At 31.1% G+C, this 13,199-nt stretch overlaps 2 protein-coding genes across 3 annotated transcripts; one reads left to right on the plus strand and one right to left on the minus strand.

The window, feature by feature from the left end:
• Positions 1-2,441: 2,441 nt before the first annotated feature.
• LOC105141017 (uncharacterized) lies at positions 2,442-6,953 on the plus strand. Of its 2 annotated transcripts, none has more exons than XM_011048080.1 (5): positions 2,442-2,960; positions 3,608-3,825; positions 5,543-5,828; positions 5,930-6,107; positions 6,200-6,953. In XM_011048080.1, the coding sequence occupies exons 1-5, from the start codon at positions 2,670-2,672 to the stop codon at positions 6,457-6,459; spliced, it is 1,233 nt and encodes a 410-aa protein (XP_011046382.1). In that variant the 5' UTR covers positions 2,442-2,669; the 3' UTR covers positions 6,460-6,953. The 2 variants fall into 2 exon arrangements, with proteins under 2 accessions (XP_011046382.1, XP_011046383.1); XM_011048081.1 differs by having other exon boundaries at positions 5,546-5,828.
• Positions 6,954-7,858: 905 nt separating this feature from the next.
• LOC105141018 (protein DEHYDRATION-INDUCED 19 homolog 4-like) lies at positions 7,859-10,621 on the minus strand. The gene is made up of 5 exons (XM_011048082.1): positions 10,410-10,621; positions 10,181-10,314; positions 9,732-9,809; positions 9,029-9,291; positions 7,859-8,154 (listed from the first exon to the last, which is right to left on the minus strand). Exons 1-5 carry the CDS (start codon positions 10,471-10,473, stop codon positions 8,046-8,048), a joined length of 648 nt encoding a protein of 215 aa, XP_011046384.1. The 5' UTR covers positions 10,474-10,621; the 3' UTR covers positions 7,859-8,045.
• Between the last annotated feature and the right edge of the window lie 2,578 nt (positions 10,622-13,199).

The following is a 13,199-nucleotide window of genomic DNA, read 5'->3' on the forward strand; positions in this document are numbered from 1 at the left end:
GATAGTGCGATAATAAGATATATATATATATATATATATATATATATATAGAAAAAAGTAAAGACCAGTTGTAGATTATAATTTTTACTAAATTTTGCTACATAAAAAACTATTAGATTTATATAACAAAGATTAACCATAAAACTATTAATTAATTAATTTCAGTTGATCATCTTAGTATCCTCCTATTAAAAAGAAAGAAGACAGAAAACTTGGCATCCAGAATCTCTCGTTTACTGGTTGAGGATATTCCCCTAACAAAATTCCAGAACAACCAAACAGACCATCAGACAAAAGGGGCTCCCACTTGGACCGGTCTTCAACAATCCTTACCCGAAACCCAAATCCACCTCAACAAAAGTCAACAAAATCCTAAACCTAAAATTATTTAATCTTGAACTGGATTGGTAGTTAAGAAAATATGTCTTCATCATTAATTTATTTATTGGATCAGAACTTAGAACTTTTTATATATATATATAGAGGGGGGGGGCGTCGTACAGTCTATCCTTAACATTTTTTAACAAGAATTTAATATACAAATTCATCCAAAATAGTTCATTGGAATGCACTACGACGCATTGCATGTAAGTAGGGGGAAATTGAGAACAAAAAAACAATATTTAGATATTGGTAGTATATCTTTTAAAAAAGTTAATTTTAATCATTAATTAAATGATATTTTAAATCTAATACAAAAATTAAAAATATTTGATAGATTTGAATTAACTTGGATTTATCTATAAAATTCACGATGATAATCTTGCAAGAAAAAATAAAAAGCTCAATCTCAAATTAATTTAATGTTCAATGATAAAATCAATAAAAAAATATTTTATTAAAATAACATAATAAATACGAGTCAATTAAGAAAACTCGCGAAAAAAGTTATGCAATAACTAGATTCAATAATTTTTTTATCTCATAAATTATTTTTCATTTAATTATACAACAATAAAGCACATGATATTTTATTTATATACGAAACAACATATTTTTAAAAAGTTAAAAAACAAAAAATCATTACAGGCACATGGGGTTAAGATAGCAAAATTAGATCATTGACAATAAAGTGCTAAATTACATTCTTTTAATTTCAAGTTAAATTAAGAAAAATAAATCATTTATAATAAATGGTAAGGTTATATGTTTTTTTAATTGATGGATAAGAAAAGCATTAAAAAAATAATCTCTTGGATATCATGAATTAACTCATTAAACTTACAGTCAAAATAATAAATTATATTAGATTCAATTATTTATTTTATTAATTTTTTCAAAGCCAAATAAAATATAAATAAAAAAATCCATCCACGTGGGTCTAGGCATTAAAAAAAAGCAGTGTGTAGACTTTCTAGTCAAGCATGTGTATCTTGACCTATCTTTCATTATTACTATTATTATTATTATTTATTAATGGGATGATAGTCAACCTCTATTTCTTCTTCTTTTTTTTCAAAGACAATAAATGATATGTTGTTTGTTTTCTATGTATTTCAACAACCCCTGGTCATTGAAAAATTAAGAGTTTGATTTTTTTTTTAATTTAAAACAAAATTGATTATATTTGATAGTTTGAATCATCATCAATAACAAATTTTTGTTTATATGCTAGAATCTGACAAGCCTTTCTCTCTCCTTTCATAAAAATAGAGTGGAAAATGAGTGAAATGAAGTTTAGGACTAAAAAGTTGTCAAATAAAATTCTAAGATATCATTTATTTTACTTCTCTTTTATATTTTAGTTCTTGTCTTCTAATTTAACTTTTTATTAAAAAAAAATATACAATTAGATACTAAATTGAACTAAAAAGAATAAAAAAAGATTCAATTCCAATCCAATAATTAGTGGAAAATAGAAACTTGTTAAATGAATGAAGTGTGGGACTAAAAACTTGTTGAACAAAATTCTAAGACACCATTTATTTTACTTATCTTTTGCTTTTTAGTTTTATGTCTTCTAATTCAACTTTTCATTAAAAAAAAATATGTAATTAGGCGTTAAATTATACATAAAAGAGCAAAAAAAATGTTGTATACTCAAATTGAAAGTTTTTTAAAATTTAACTAATTCCGTTCAATAAATATAAATAATGAAAATTACTTCAACGCTCCACATGACTTTTATCATCAAGTAAAATAATAATGATAATAAAAAATTACTATTTCAATGTTGCTTTTTAATTGAGATGTACATGATAGTATTCGTATGGTAGATTTTATGAATATTAAAAGGATGTTTGTTACAGTTTTTACTGTTATTTTTAGATATTTTTTAAAAATAATTTGACTTGAAAAACTATTAAATTATTAATTATTTTTATTATTTTTAATAATTTTGAAATGCTATATAAAAAATTAAAAAATATATTTTATTATATTTTCAAATAAAAAACTATTTAAAAAAGCATGCTGTAATTTATTATACGACACCCCTAGACCAACACGTAAAAAAGAAAAGAAAAGAAAAAAAAAATTCTCTCGAGACTTCTCGTCCCTCTCTCCCCCCTCTCATATTGATTTGCCTCTTTAACAGTCACACACACTCAAATTAAAATCTGAAGCAAAAAAAAGCACACAAGCAATAATAATCTAACTCAACTTCGTTTCTAAAACATAAAAACCCCAAAAGCTTTCTTTGTTTTTTCTTTTGTTTTCAATTTCATACAATGTCAGGCTCCGGTGGTGTTTCAATTGCTCGAAACCGTGGAGAGAATCGGTTCTATGTTTCACCCGGGATCCGAAAACAACAACAATTACAGCAACTGAAGCAGCAGCAGCAGCAGAAGCCATCGATCTCGAAGAATTCAACAGTGGAGATTGAGAAGAGGAAGGAATCCGATCAATGCGGGTCAAATTGTTCTGTCTCAGGCCGGGTTGGGCCCGAGAGTAACTCAACGAATTTGGATCGATTCTTGGAGTATACTACTCCAGTTGTACCTGCTCAGTTTCTGCCCAAGGTAATTAATGAGACTTTTTTGGGTTTTTGTTGATTTTTCGTTTTTTTGTAATAAAGTTTAGGTTTTTATGCTTTTTGCTGTGTGGGTTTTTTATTTATGTTGCGGCTTAATTTGCCTTAATATTTGTTTAAGGTTTTAAATTGTGAAGAACATTACTAATTTAATGGATTAGATTAGGGTTTTTATTAGTTAATTAAATTGGGATAATGTAGGGTTATGAATTGAGTTAATTAATCAAGCCAATGATTTTTGACACTTTTTAATTTTGAACGGAATCATCGATAATTAATCAGGATCTTCATTATAAATGACTTCATTGGACAATTAATTAGCTTTTTTTTCAATTTGATTTACTATGTTGTTTGTTTAATGACATGTGTTGTTTTATTGGTGTTTTTATTGATTGAAGGTCTTAAATTCTAAAGGTTTAGGGTTTATAATTCAGTTTATTAATCTAGAAACAATTGTTGAAAATGTTTAATTTTGTTTCCAAGTAATAATTGTTATGGTTTTGATTTTAGATGAATCTTTGGGAAAATTGTTTTCGCTGTTATTGAGTTTGCTTTAGATTGAAAATGAGTTGAATGTCTTTGCTTTTTAGTAAGATGTGCATGTTCTTTTAATGGTGGTGTTTGTGGGTTGTATAGACAAGTGTTAGAGAATGGAGAACATGTGAAGTGCAGCATCACCAGAACTTCTATTTTGTGCTTGGGGATTTATGGGAATCTTTTAAGGAGTGGAGTGCATACGGGGCAGGTGTTCCTCTTCTTTTGAATGGGAGCGAGACTGTTGTGCAGTATTATGTTCCCTATTTGTCTGGCATTCAACTATATTTAGATCCGTCACAACCCTCCCTAAGGCTGAGGTGAGCCATTCTCTCGGCTTTGTATTTGGTTATATTTTTCATTTTATTAATGTGCCCAGTTCCAATAACTATATTGGCATGGTTTTGATGGATTTATTGATGTGAACTTAGGATGTATGACCACCCTGCAATATTGTGATCTTAAATTCAAATTGTATGCATCAAGTTTAGGTAACTGATTTATTTTCTGACTTAGTTTCAATTTTGTTTTATTTTTTTGGTTTATGGTTTGGACACACTGAAAGGTATGGAATCGACTTTATATCAAGGCAGTGATTGGTTTGTAGTATTCTTGGTGAAGATCTGCATTTTAGATGATTTAAACTACTAGTGCTGTCAATACGCTTCTATGGATATCTGGCATTTGATGATGTTAGTTTGTCCTTTTAATATATAGAGTTCGATGGATATGCCATTGTATGGATGACTGTTTTGTCGAAATCGCAAAGTCATTATTCCAATTAAGAAAAAGTGCCAAATTCTACAAACTTGGTTTTATTGGGTATGGAAGTTATGGTTTCTTATTTGTTTTCTGTAATTTTTTTTTATTTTCAGTGTATTACATTCTTAGGTTAGGTCCATATCACAGTCAGTTCCTCCTTGTGCTTTCTATTATAGATAGATGGATCATGGACTGTGATAGATGAAGAGAATTAGGAGGCTATTTATTTGGGTGACATGAGTTCAGTTTGTGTTACAGCTCTAATTGATGAGTGGGTTTTAAACCTTTATTTCTTAGTTGATTGTTTTGCCTGCCTTTTTGCTAGGTGTCTTTTCTTAACAACTTTCTGAGAAACAAAATGACTATTTTCTTAAAAAAAATAGAAGCAAATTCTGCATCCTAGGGCTGTGTGATGTAATATCTTGTGCCCATATTCCATTGTCATGTTGGATCCAAAGTCTATTGGGGCCACCCGCCAGTGAATTATCTAAGGTTTAAATGATCATCTTTTGGTGTTGCCGCTACCTTTAAAACCCTTAATGCAAACATGGTCAGTTTAATACCGCATCTGGGAGGCCAAAACTGCTTCCTTGTGGCTGCAAGTGCAAGACTAGAAATGATTGTTAATACTGTGTGGAGAATTTTGAGCCACTAGTTTCCTGGTAGCAGTGGTTACTTGAATAATTCACAGTTTATTCTTGCTATACTTTTTCCAGAAAATGCCAAATTTAACCTTTCAAGAGGTAATCGGTCATTGAAATGGCTAGGCCATGTACTGTTACTCGGTTTACTGTCACAGAAATACTATGCAGGACTGTTGGAAGAGGAGGAATAAGTTTTATCCGTATGAATTTCTGTGTTAGTTTGATTGCGTGTTCCTAGTTTCTTGAGTGTGTTCCAGACAGGTACATTTACTGCCTCCTGGTGCGTTTGCTTTCTGAAACTATTATGTTTAATAATGATGAAAAGTTTCTCAGTGGTCCAGATAGGAAGTGTGACTGAATGTAACAGTATAATTTTCTTGAATATGTTGTGCTGCTGCAAAAAGGAATTTTCCAGCTGTTCTGACACGCTACTTCCATTTTAAATTGTACTGCTAGATTGTTACTTTTGGTACTTGGCCCTATGCAGTGCAGCAAGTTTTGGTAGTCCTTCCAATGGAAAGAATGATAAAGTAAAGTGAACAGTCTAGATGTTTGAAATTATTTAGCTTTACCTATCAGTTGGCTATTATGCTTGTTGCATTACATTGTCATTGCTTTCATCTTCTGACAGAAGACCTGGAGAGGAGAGTGATACGGAGTCATCCAGGGACACGTGTAGTGATGGTAGCAGTGACTATGGAGCAGAGAGAGTAGCAAACAATGGTGTTTGGCAGCCCTGGAACCAGCTTAATGTTACAGATGCAAATATTAAGAGTTTGAATAGACTCTCTCTGAGAAATAAACCCTTCAGGGGTTCATCTAGTGATGAATGTGAGATTTCCAATCCACCAGGTCGGTGTGTTTTTGAATACATGGAGCATGCTTCACCATTTACACGTCAACCTTTGGCTGACCAGGCAGGTTCATTGTCTTTAATTGGCTTAAAATTTTGAGCTTGCAGTTTTTTTTTCCTTGTTTATGTTTTCCCCTTGTTATCAGTAGTCTTGCATCCCTGCAGATTTTGGTTCTTGCATCTCAGTTTCCAGAACTCAAGACATTTAGGAGCTGTGATCTATCACCCTCAAGTTGGATTTCTGTGGCTTGGTATCCCATATATAGGATACCCATGGGTCCTACACTGCAGAACCTGGATGCCTGCTTTCTAACCTATCATTCTCTGTCAACATCCATTCAAAGTACATCTCTTTACTTGCATGCTTGTATATCCATGGTGGGCTTTTATATCTGCCTGCAGTTTTATGTGTTTGTTGCTTTTTTGTTGGGACAGGTCAAAGCAGTGAGAGGGTGCAACTTCACGGCTCTACTGTTAGGGAGCTTCACCGTTCTGACATGTCCCTCAAGCTACCTTTGCCTACATTTGGGCTTGCTTCCTATAAGTTCAAAGTTTCATTTTGGAATCCCAGTGGAGTCTATGAATGCCCAAAGGCCAGTTCATTGCTAAGAGCTGCTGATAACTGGCTTAGGCTTTTGAAAGTTAATCATCCTGACTATAGGTTCTTTGTTTCCCACAACACAAGCCCAAGGTGAAAAGGTTTCCTTTATAAATGAGTTATTAAAGAGAACTGGCACCTTCAGTCCTGTAAGAGCCCCATTTTCAGCGCATACTAAATATCCTTCATTATTTTGATGTTGTATGGAGTGGTATTTCTTCAGGATTGTCAGACTAGTGTCATGTCCTGGCTATGCCAGCACATCTTGACGAAGTCCAAGAATGATCCACTTTTTGCTTGTTCGCAACCTTTTGCATGCGCTTGAAGGAGTTTTCCGATAATTATCTTGGTGCTTGGGCTTTAACGTGAGGAGTTGCAGATTAGGAGCCTAATGATCATAAATGGTGTTTTGATCTTATGGACAGTTTTCCAGGCCTGAAAGCTTTTGTTTTTGCTACTGTTTAATGACGTTGTCCTATAAAAACTACTGACTTTTGTATATGGTTGTTTCTGAGGTAGAATGTTCAATACACGTTTTGTAGGAGCAGTTTCTGAAATATGATCTAACATATGCTGTGTTCCTTCAACCAAAGATTCTCTTGCTGGTCTGAAGGTGTGAACTCCCTCGTCTAGTGTATATAACTGCAAAAGAAAATGCTTCTATAGGTCAACTGATGTCGAAAACAGCTATTGTCATTTTGTCAGACAGAAAGAGGCAACTTAAGTAGCCTTTGCTATTCGTTCGTTTCATTTCTGTTTTTACAAAAACTAGTTTGCTTTTGTTTTGTTTTTAAAAACATAAGATACCACCACTGGTCGTTAAACAGCCCTTGAGTTTTCATTGCCCTTGCTCTTCTTTTCTTTTTCTATAACCGTCTAGGAAGAAGGAAAACCTTGTTTACAAGTTGCTATTTGCCGAAAGGAGAAATGGCACAATAGATGGATGATGGTGCTAGAGACGCGTGAACATGAAACGAATGGAATCCTGTACAAGCAAGTAGAGGTTTTGGATGGGATTCTGAAGGTGTTGGCATTTTGCATTTTACAGTGTTTGGGTAGACAAATGGGCACCAATCATTTTGACATAACCACTTATTTTAACCATATGCACAGAACATAACAAGGAATGGCGGGGAGACAGTGAAGATCTCCATGGGACACTCGTGTCAAGGAAACCTGCAGTTTGATAAATCGTGAGGTGGAAAAATAGGAATTGAATATGCAGATAAACAAGGTTGGATCATTTAAATAAAAAAAAAAAAAGAGTACCAGGAATTAAGTTCTCCTGACCGCTGAAAATGATTGCTAACAGAAAATTTAGTCCGGTCTGCAACACACCAGTCGAACCAAAAACAAAAAATGGTGACCTCGAAATGGGATTCAAGATGTCATGTACAGTTCCACTGACCAAACAATTTACTCTGGGAAGAAAAATGGTGCATCAGTTGCGTATACATAAGCTAATATTATTTGTGCGAAAAGCAAAGCAAATAAGGTATAGAGGTAGGCTTATAACTTTATTTTTTCCATTATGCACATGAGCTGTAAATACAAATAGTTGCACATAATAGTTCATGGGACCTATCTAATACAAACATGTGTCACAAATTGAACAGCTTTCCTCTTCACTTTGCTCGTACTCCTAACATTATATTAACAATCCATCACAATTACCGCCCACACTCATAACTCATCATCAAGAATGGTTGAAAGCAACAGTCCTTGGACAAACTCTGATTTCCGGGATTTCTCCTCTTGGTCCTTGTCTGATAGATGTGGCTGTTGGACTTCCCTGTTGGCACTAAACTGATGTTAGAAATCTTGAAAAAGGAAAAATTCCACAACATACCGGCAACGCTAGAAAGCCTCAAAGGGGAGAAGTAGCTGATGAAGTGCAGGTTACGTGGTTCAAGTTGCATTTATTCCATTTAACTACCTTGCTGACAGAGTGATAATCTTCTCCAACAACACTAAATTGGTGAATATCATGTACGGTAATGACTAAAGGATCATTAACAGTGCAAGTTTCTTGCTCAAACTATGGAAACAGTTCCATACAAGCTTCAATAACTTTGGATTCAATCTTCTTTGACCATAATAACAGAGTATAGGATCCTAAAACATAGTCGACACAAATTCTAGGCTGTCAGTAAACCTCAAACTCCACAATTCATTACCTATTCATCCAGAGAAGATTTTTCATGGCATCAACTCTACAAAAGTTCCATCCTTACCTTCAATTGTTCAAGAACAGAGGAGACCAATCTTCTGAATCTAAACCAACCAAAAAGCACCAATATTATACAACTATACAAATTGCATACTGATCCTAAAACATCAAACACCATACATCATTACCTATTAGTGTTTGAAGATGTCCTTACACTATACATTCATTAAGAGAATAGTAACATCACAGTGATAGGAACCAGGCAGATTCGCAATAGTCAATCTTATTTTTTATCTTGTTACCAGGATAGATTCCACTTATTAAAGGGAAAGGAATACAATTATCAGGGAAGCAGCTAACAAATTCAAGCTGATTTACCAAGAAAAACAAGCAGACCTTTAGTTCATATCTTGGGGGCCAAAATACAGAAGCTTCTTTTAATAAATTAAGATCAAATGCAGTGACTTCAATGGGAAAAGGATGTGAGTAATCATACCTTTGTAGAAACTCCTCAGTGGTACTCCCCTTCACTGAGCTTGCTTCAACAGAAGAAAGAGGTTTTGAATTCAGCGCTTCATCAAAACCAGGTGGATTAAATATGAAAGGTGAAAGCAATGGATCAGGCTCTGTATTGGAGGAAGAAACAAAGCATGAAGATCCACCAAGAAGGGATTGTAAGCTTCCTTCTCGCAGTTCTTTTCTCAATATAGAAAATGCTGAGTTAGCTCCCCCCTTTCGCAATCTTCTCTTACGCTGAACGTAATCTCCAGTCAAGGAACTCAATGGATTACTGTGACCATACAGAAAAACTAAAAAACAAATAAAATAAATAGGGGCATAAACTCAAGGGTGTCATAGATATGTGATTAGATTGCTCAACTCAAAAGAATAAAAGCGCAAAAAAAGACTGCTTTCGAAACAAAGTTGAAGCACTAACCCAGGAAGCAAATGAAAGAAGTACCAACATGATAAGTGACCCATGATCCCCCCCCCCCCCAAAGATGTTGAAAATTTCCTTTGAACCTCAAGAGTTTCATTAGAAAGATTTTCAACTACCAACAAAACCTAATTCACTTGCCATTAACATTCGAACCACCAAAATATGCATGTTCGCTTGCACATACACACAACCAGATTATACAAAAATTCTGAACCAAAACGTTGAATGTGACTAAGTCAAATTTGATATAAAAGGATATCTTAAAGAAGTTCCCATGCTGCCCAGTAATGTGACTAACAATGTCCATCCCCACCCTTTTAGCACAAACTGGACACACCTGAAAACAAACAATTCAGACATCATCTCAGTAGCAGTCTTCAAGCAACACGTATCTAAGAAAGTGCACCTAATATTGTGTTAAACAAAAAAGAGACCAATTTGTACTCTAGGATACAAATAAAGTCCTCAAAAACAAGGCGACAAGTTCACAGTTAACCAAATAATCTCATTAAAAATCAAAACCCGTAAATTTAACTAAAACCCCTTTTCCAAAATCACAATTTAACACTAAAGGACTAACCCCATAAATATAACTAAAACCCTTCATAGTTTAACACTAAAGAACTAAACTTTTTAATCGACATCCATCAAAAGAAGTTGAAAACTTTTTTAAAAAAAAAAACAGAGCAAATGATAAAAATATGATACCCCATTTTTGGCTTCAACAGGATGGTCTTCATCGATGTGGCAAAAGAGACCAACAACATCAAAATCCTCAGCACAAAACGGACACAAATACTCAGCTTTCAAATCCTCTTCTGCTTCAGTCTCTTCATGCAGATCTAACGCGACAAGCCCAACAAAAAATACCACTTTCACACAACATTTATTATAAAACTACGAACATTATAAAAGTAGTGAAAGATACTAAACAAACCAGATCGAGTCTGATATCTTCTTGAAGAAGTTGCGAAGCGAGAAACCCATGAATCAGAAGCCATATCTTTTTTATTGGTTTCTCTGTTTTGTAATCAAAAGTTGTGGTTTTTATGATGATAAACGAATGTTGAGGAAGAGAAGTAAGAAAGAGGAAAGGAAAGGAAGAGGAAATTGCAAGAGAGAGAGCAGAGAAACACTTCACCAAACTCACTTGTACGTGTTTCAGACTGTCTTTATTGAAAGTTTCGTTTGCAAATATGGGCTTAGATGGTTTGTTGGATTGCAGAAATGGACCTCTCTTTTTGTACCGTAGTAGAGGGGAACGTGGATCTAACACCTTAAAAAAAAAATGTACATTCAAACACCTTAAAAAAAATGGACACCCTAAAAATTATTAAGAATACAGAAATTCTTTTTATAGTATTATTAAATTCAATTAAAAAATTGATTTTAAAAGTTATCTTAGTTTATTTTCTAACTCAAATCTTGAATTAATCAATATGTAATTTAAATTAAATAAAAAATAACTTGGATAATTAATAAAAATATAACATAATTTTTAAAAAAAATTCAAGATAATAAATTTTTATATTGAGACAATGTCAAATTGGATTGATCTGGTTACCCTACAACCTGATCATAAACTTAATGAGTTTTATAATTTTTTTTATAAATATTTTTATTTAATTTCATGATAATATTGAATGCTTTTAAAATTGAGCATCAACTTTGAAAAAATATTTATTTGAAATCATGATAACTTTATAAAAATACAAAAAATAAGTCATAAATTTTATTTTTCAATCAATAAAATATTAAAAAAGAACAAAATAAAAAAATAATTAGAAAAAATAAAAGACCAAAAAATAAAAAATAAAAACATATTAAGTTTGATAAAAAAAACTCGTTAAACTCGTGAATTGGGTAACCTAAGTCAACACATCAAATTCACAAATTAGATAATGAACTCCATTGAGATTAATAACTTGTTTTTTTTCTAAACTGTTTTTTATTTCACTATATAATAAGGAAAAAAAATGAATGCAAAATCAAGCATCAAGCCAATATTAATACTTTTAAAAACACTATTATAACTTTATATAAAACAAAATAAAATAAACTATGAAACTTAATTTTTAAACAATTCAATATCAAATAATAAAATTAAAAATTAAATTTAAAAAAAATAAAAGAAGAAGAACAAAAATTAAATTTGTCATGCCTATTAACAGGTCATGGACTTTCAAAAAAATTATAATATATGTTTTTCAAGAATACTTTTTTAACTATATTATAAAAATAAAAATAGATAATCACATAATCGAGTTTAATTAGAAAGAAAATAATGATACCTCGCCACAAACTAAGGCAATCATAATTACCTTGCTAAACTTACAAACCGGATCATTGACTTCACAAAGTTTAATAACTTTTTTAAAAATAATTTTTTACTTAATAAAATGGTTTTTAAAAAAAGACTATACCACAATACATTGATATTTTTTTAATACTAACCTGATATTAAAATATATTTTTATATTGTGATATATATATATAAGATGAATTAAAATAAATTATTAGTTTTAATTCCTTATAAACCTATATGAACAACCAAATGAAAAAAAAAGGTCAAAATAAAAGGAAAAAAAATTATAAATTATTATTATAATTTACAGTTGTAATAGATATGGGGAAGCAGTATTTTCCACGTACTTTTTAGCTTTATATTTAATTTAAATATTTTTGGTTTGAAATTATATTTTTAATATATTTTTTGGTTGTTTTAATATAATGAAGTTAAAAATAGGTTTTTTAAAAATATTATTTTAATATATTTTTTAAATAAAATATATTTTAAAATTATTATTATTACATCATCAAATATCAAATGATTTATAAATATTAGACCATGTTTTTTTCTTTCTTTTAGACAGAAAGATTATTCTTCGTATAGTTGAAGATAGTAATTAGTGTTGTGATAATAGTTTATTTTTAAAAATTTATTTTTAACATTAAAATACCAACACGATCCAAAAAATATTAAAACTAATTAAGTTAAAAGAAAAAAAAAATCAAGTTCAAATTAGGTTTGAAGAGAGTGTTGGTTTTTGTGATATAGTTTTTTTTAATGTTTTTTACTTGAAAAAATATAATTATTATGATATATTTTTAATTAAAAATATTTTTTTAAAATATACTAAATAAATACTAACTAAGATTAAGTTTTTTCAAACGAACTTAAGAATATATATATTCCATATCAACCTAGTGCATTAAACAAATCATAAATTCTCTTTAGTCTAAGAATTAAAACTTTAAAAATGAAGAAGATAAGCAAATCTTTTTAATTATCAATATAATAATTTAAAATTAGATATTTGTTTTTCCCGAGGGAAGGGATTTCTATTTTCGAAGTTTCAATGTGTAAATGTAACTATAGCCATGTTTGTTTCCTGGAAAATAATTTTAAAAAAATTATTTTTCTAAACTTTTCTGTGTTTATTTGCTATTAGAAAAGTTGGTCAACGAAGAACATTTTTCAGTCAATAAAAAACACTTTCCTGTCAACGGAAAATAATTTCTGATCAATAAAAAATATTTTTTAGTTAAAGAAAAATTTGGCTTGGTTTTCAGGAAAGTGCTTTCCTTTTTAGTTGTGTTTGTTTTTTGGAAAATGGTTTCCAAGAAAACACTTTCCAAACTTTCTTGTGTTTGTTTTCTAGAAAATAGTTTTTGAAAAATCACTTTCCAAACTTTCTTGTGTTTATTTGCTATTAGAAAAGTTGGT

The sequence above is a fragment of the Populus euphratica genome, unplaced genomic scaffold (genome assembly GCF_000495115.2).
Source record: "Populus euphratica unplaced genomic scaffold, PopEup_1.0 scaffold131.1, whole genome shotgun sequence".
NCBI classification, from domain to species: domain Eukaryota; kingdom Viridiplantae; phylum Streptophyta; class Magnoliopsida; order Malpighiales; family Salicaceae; genus Populus; species Populus euphratica.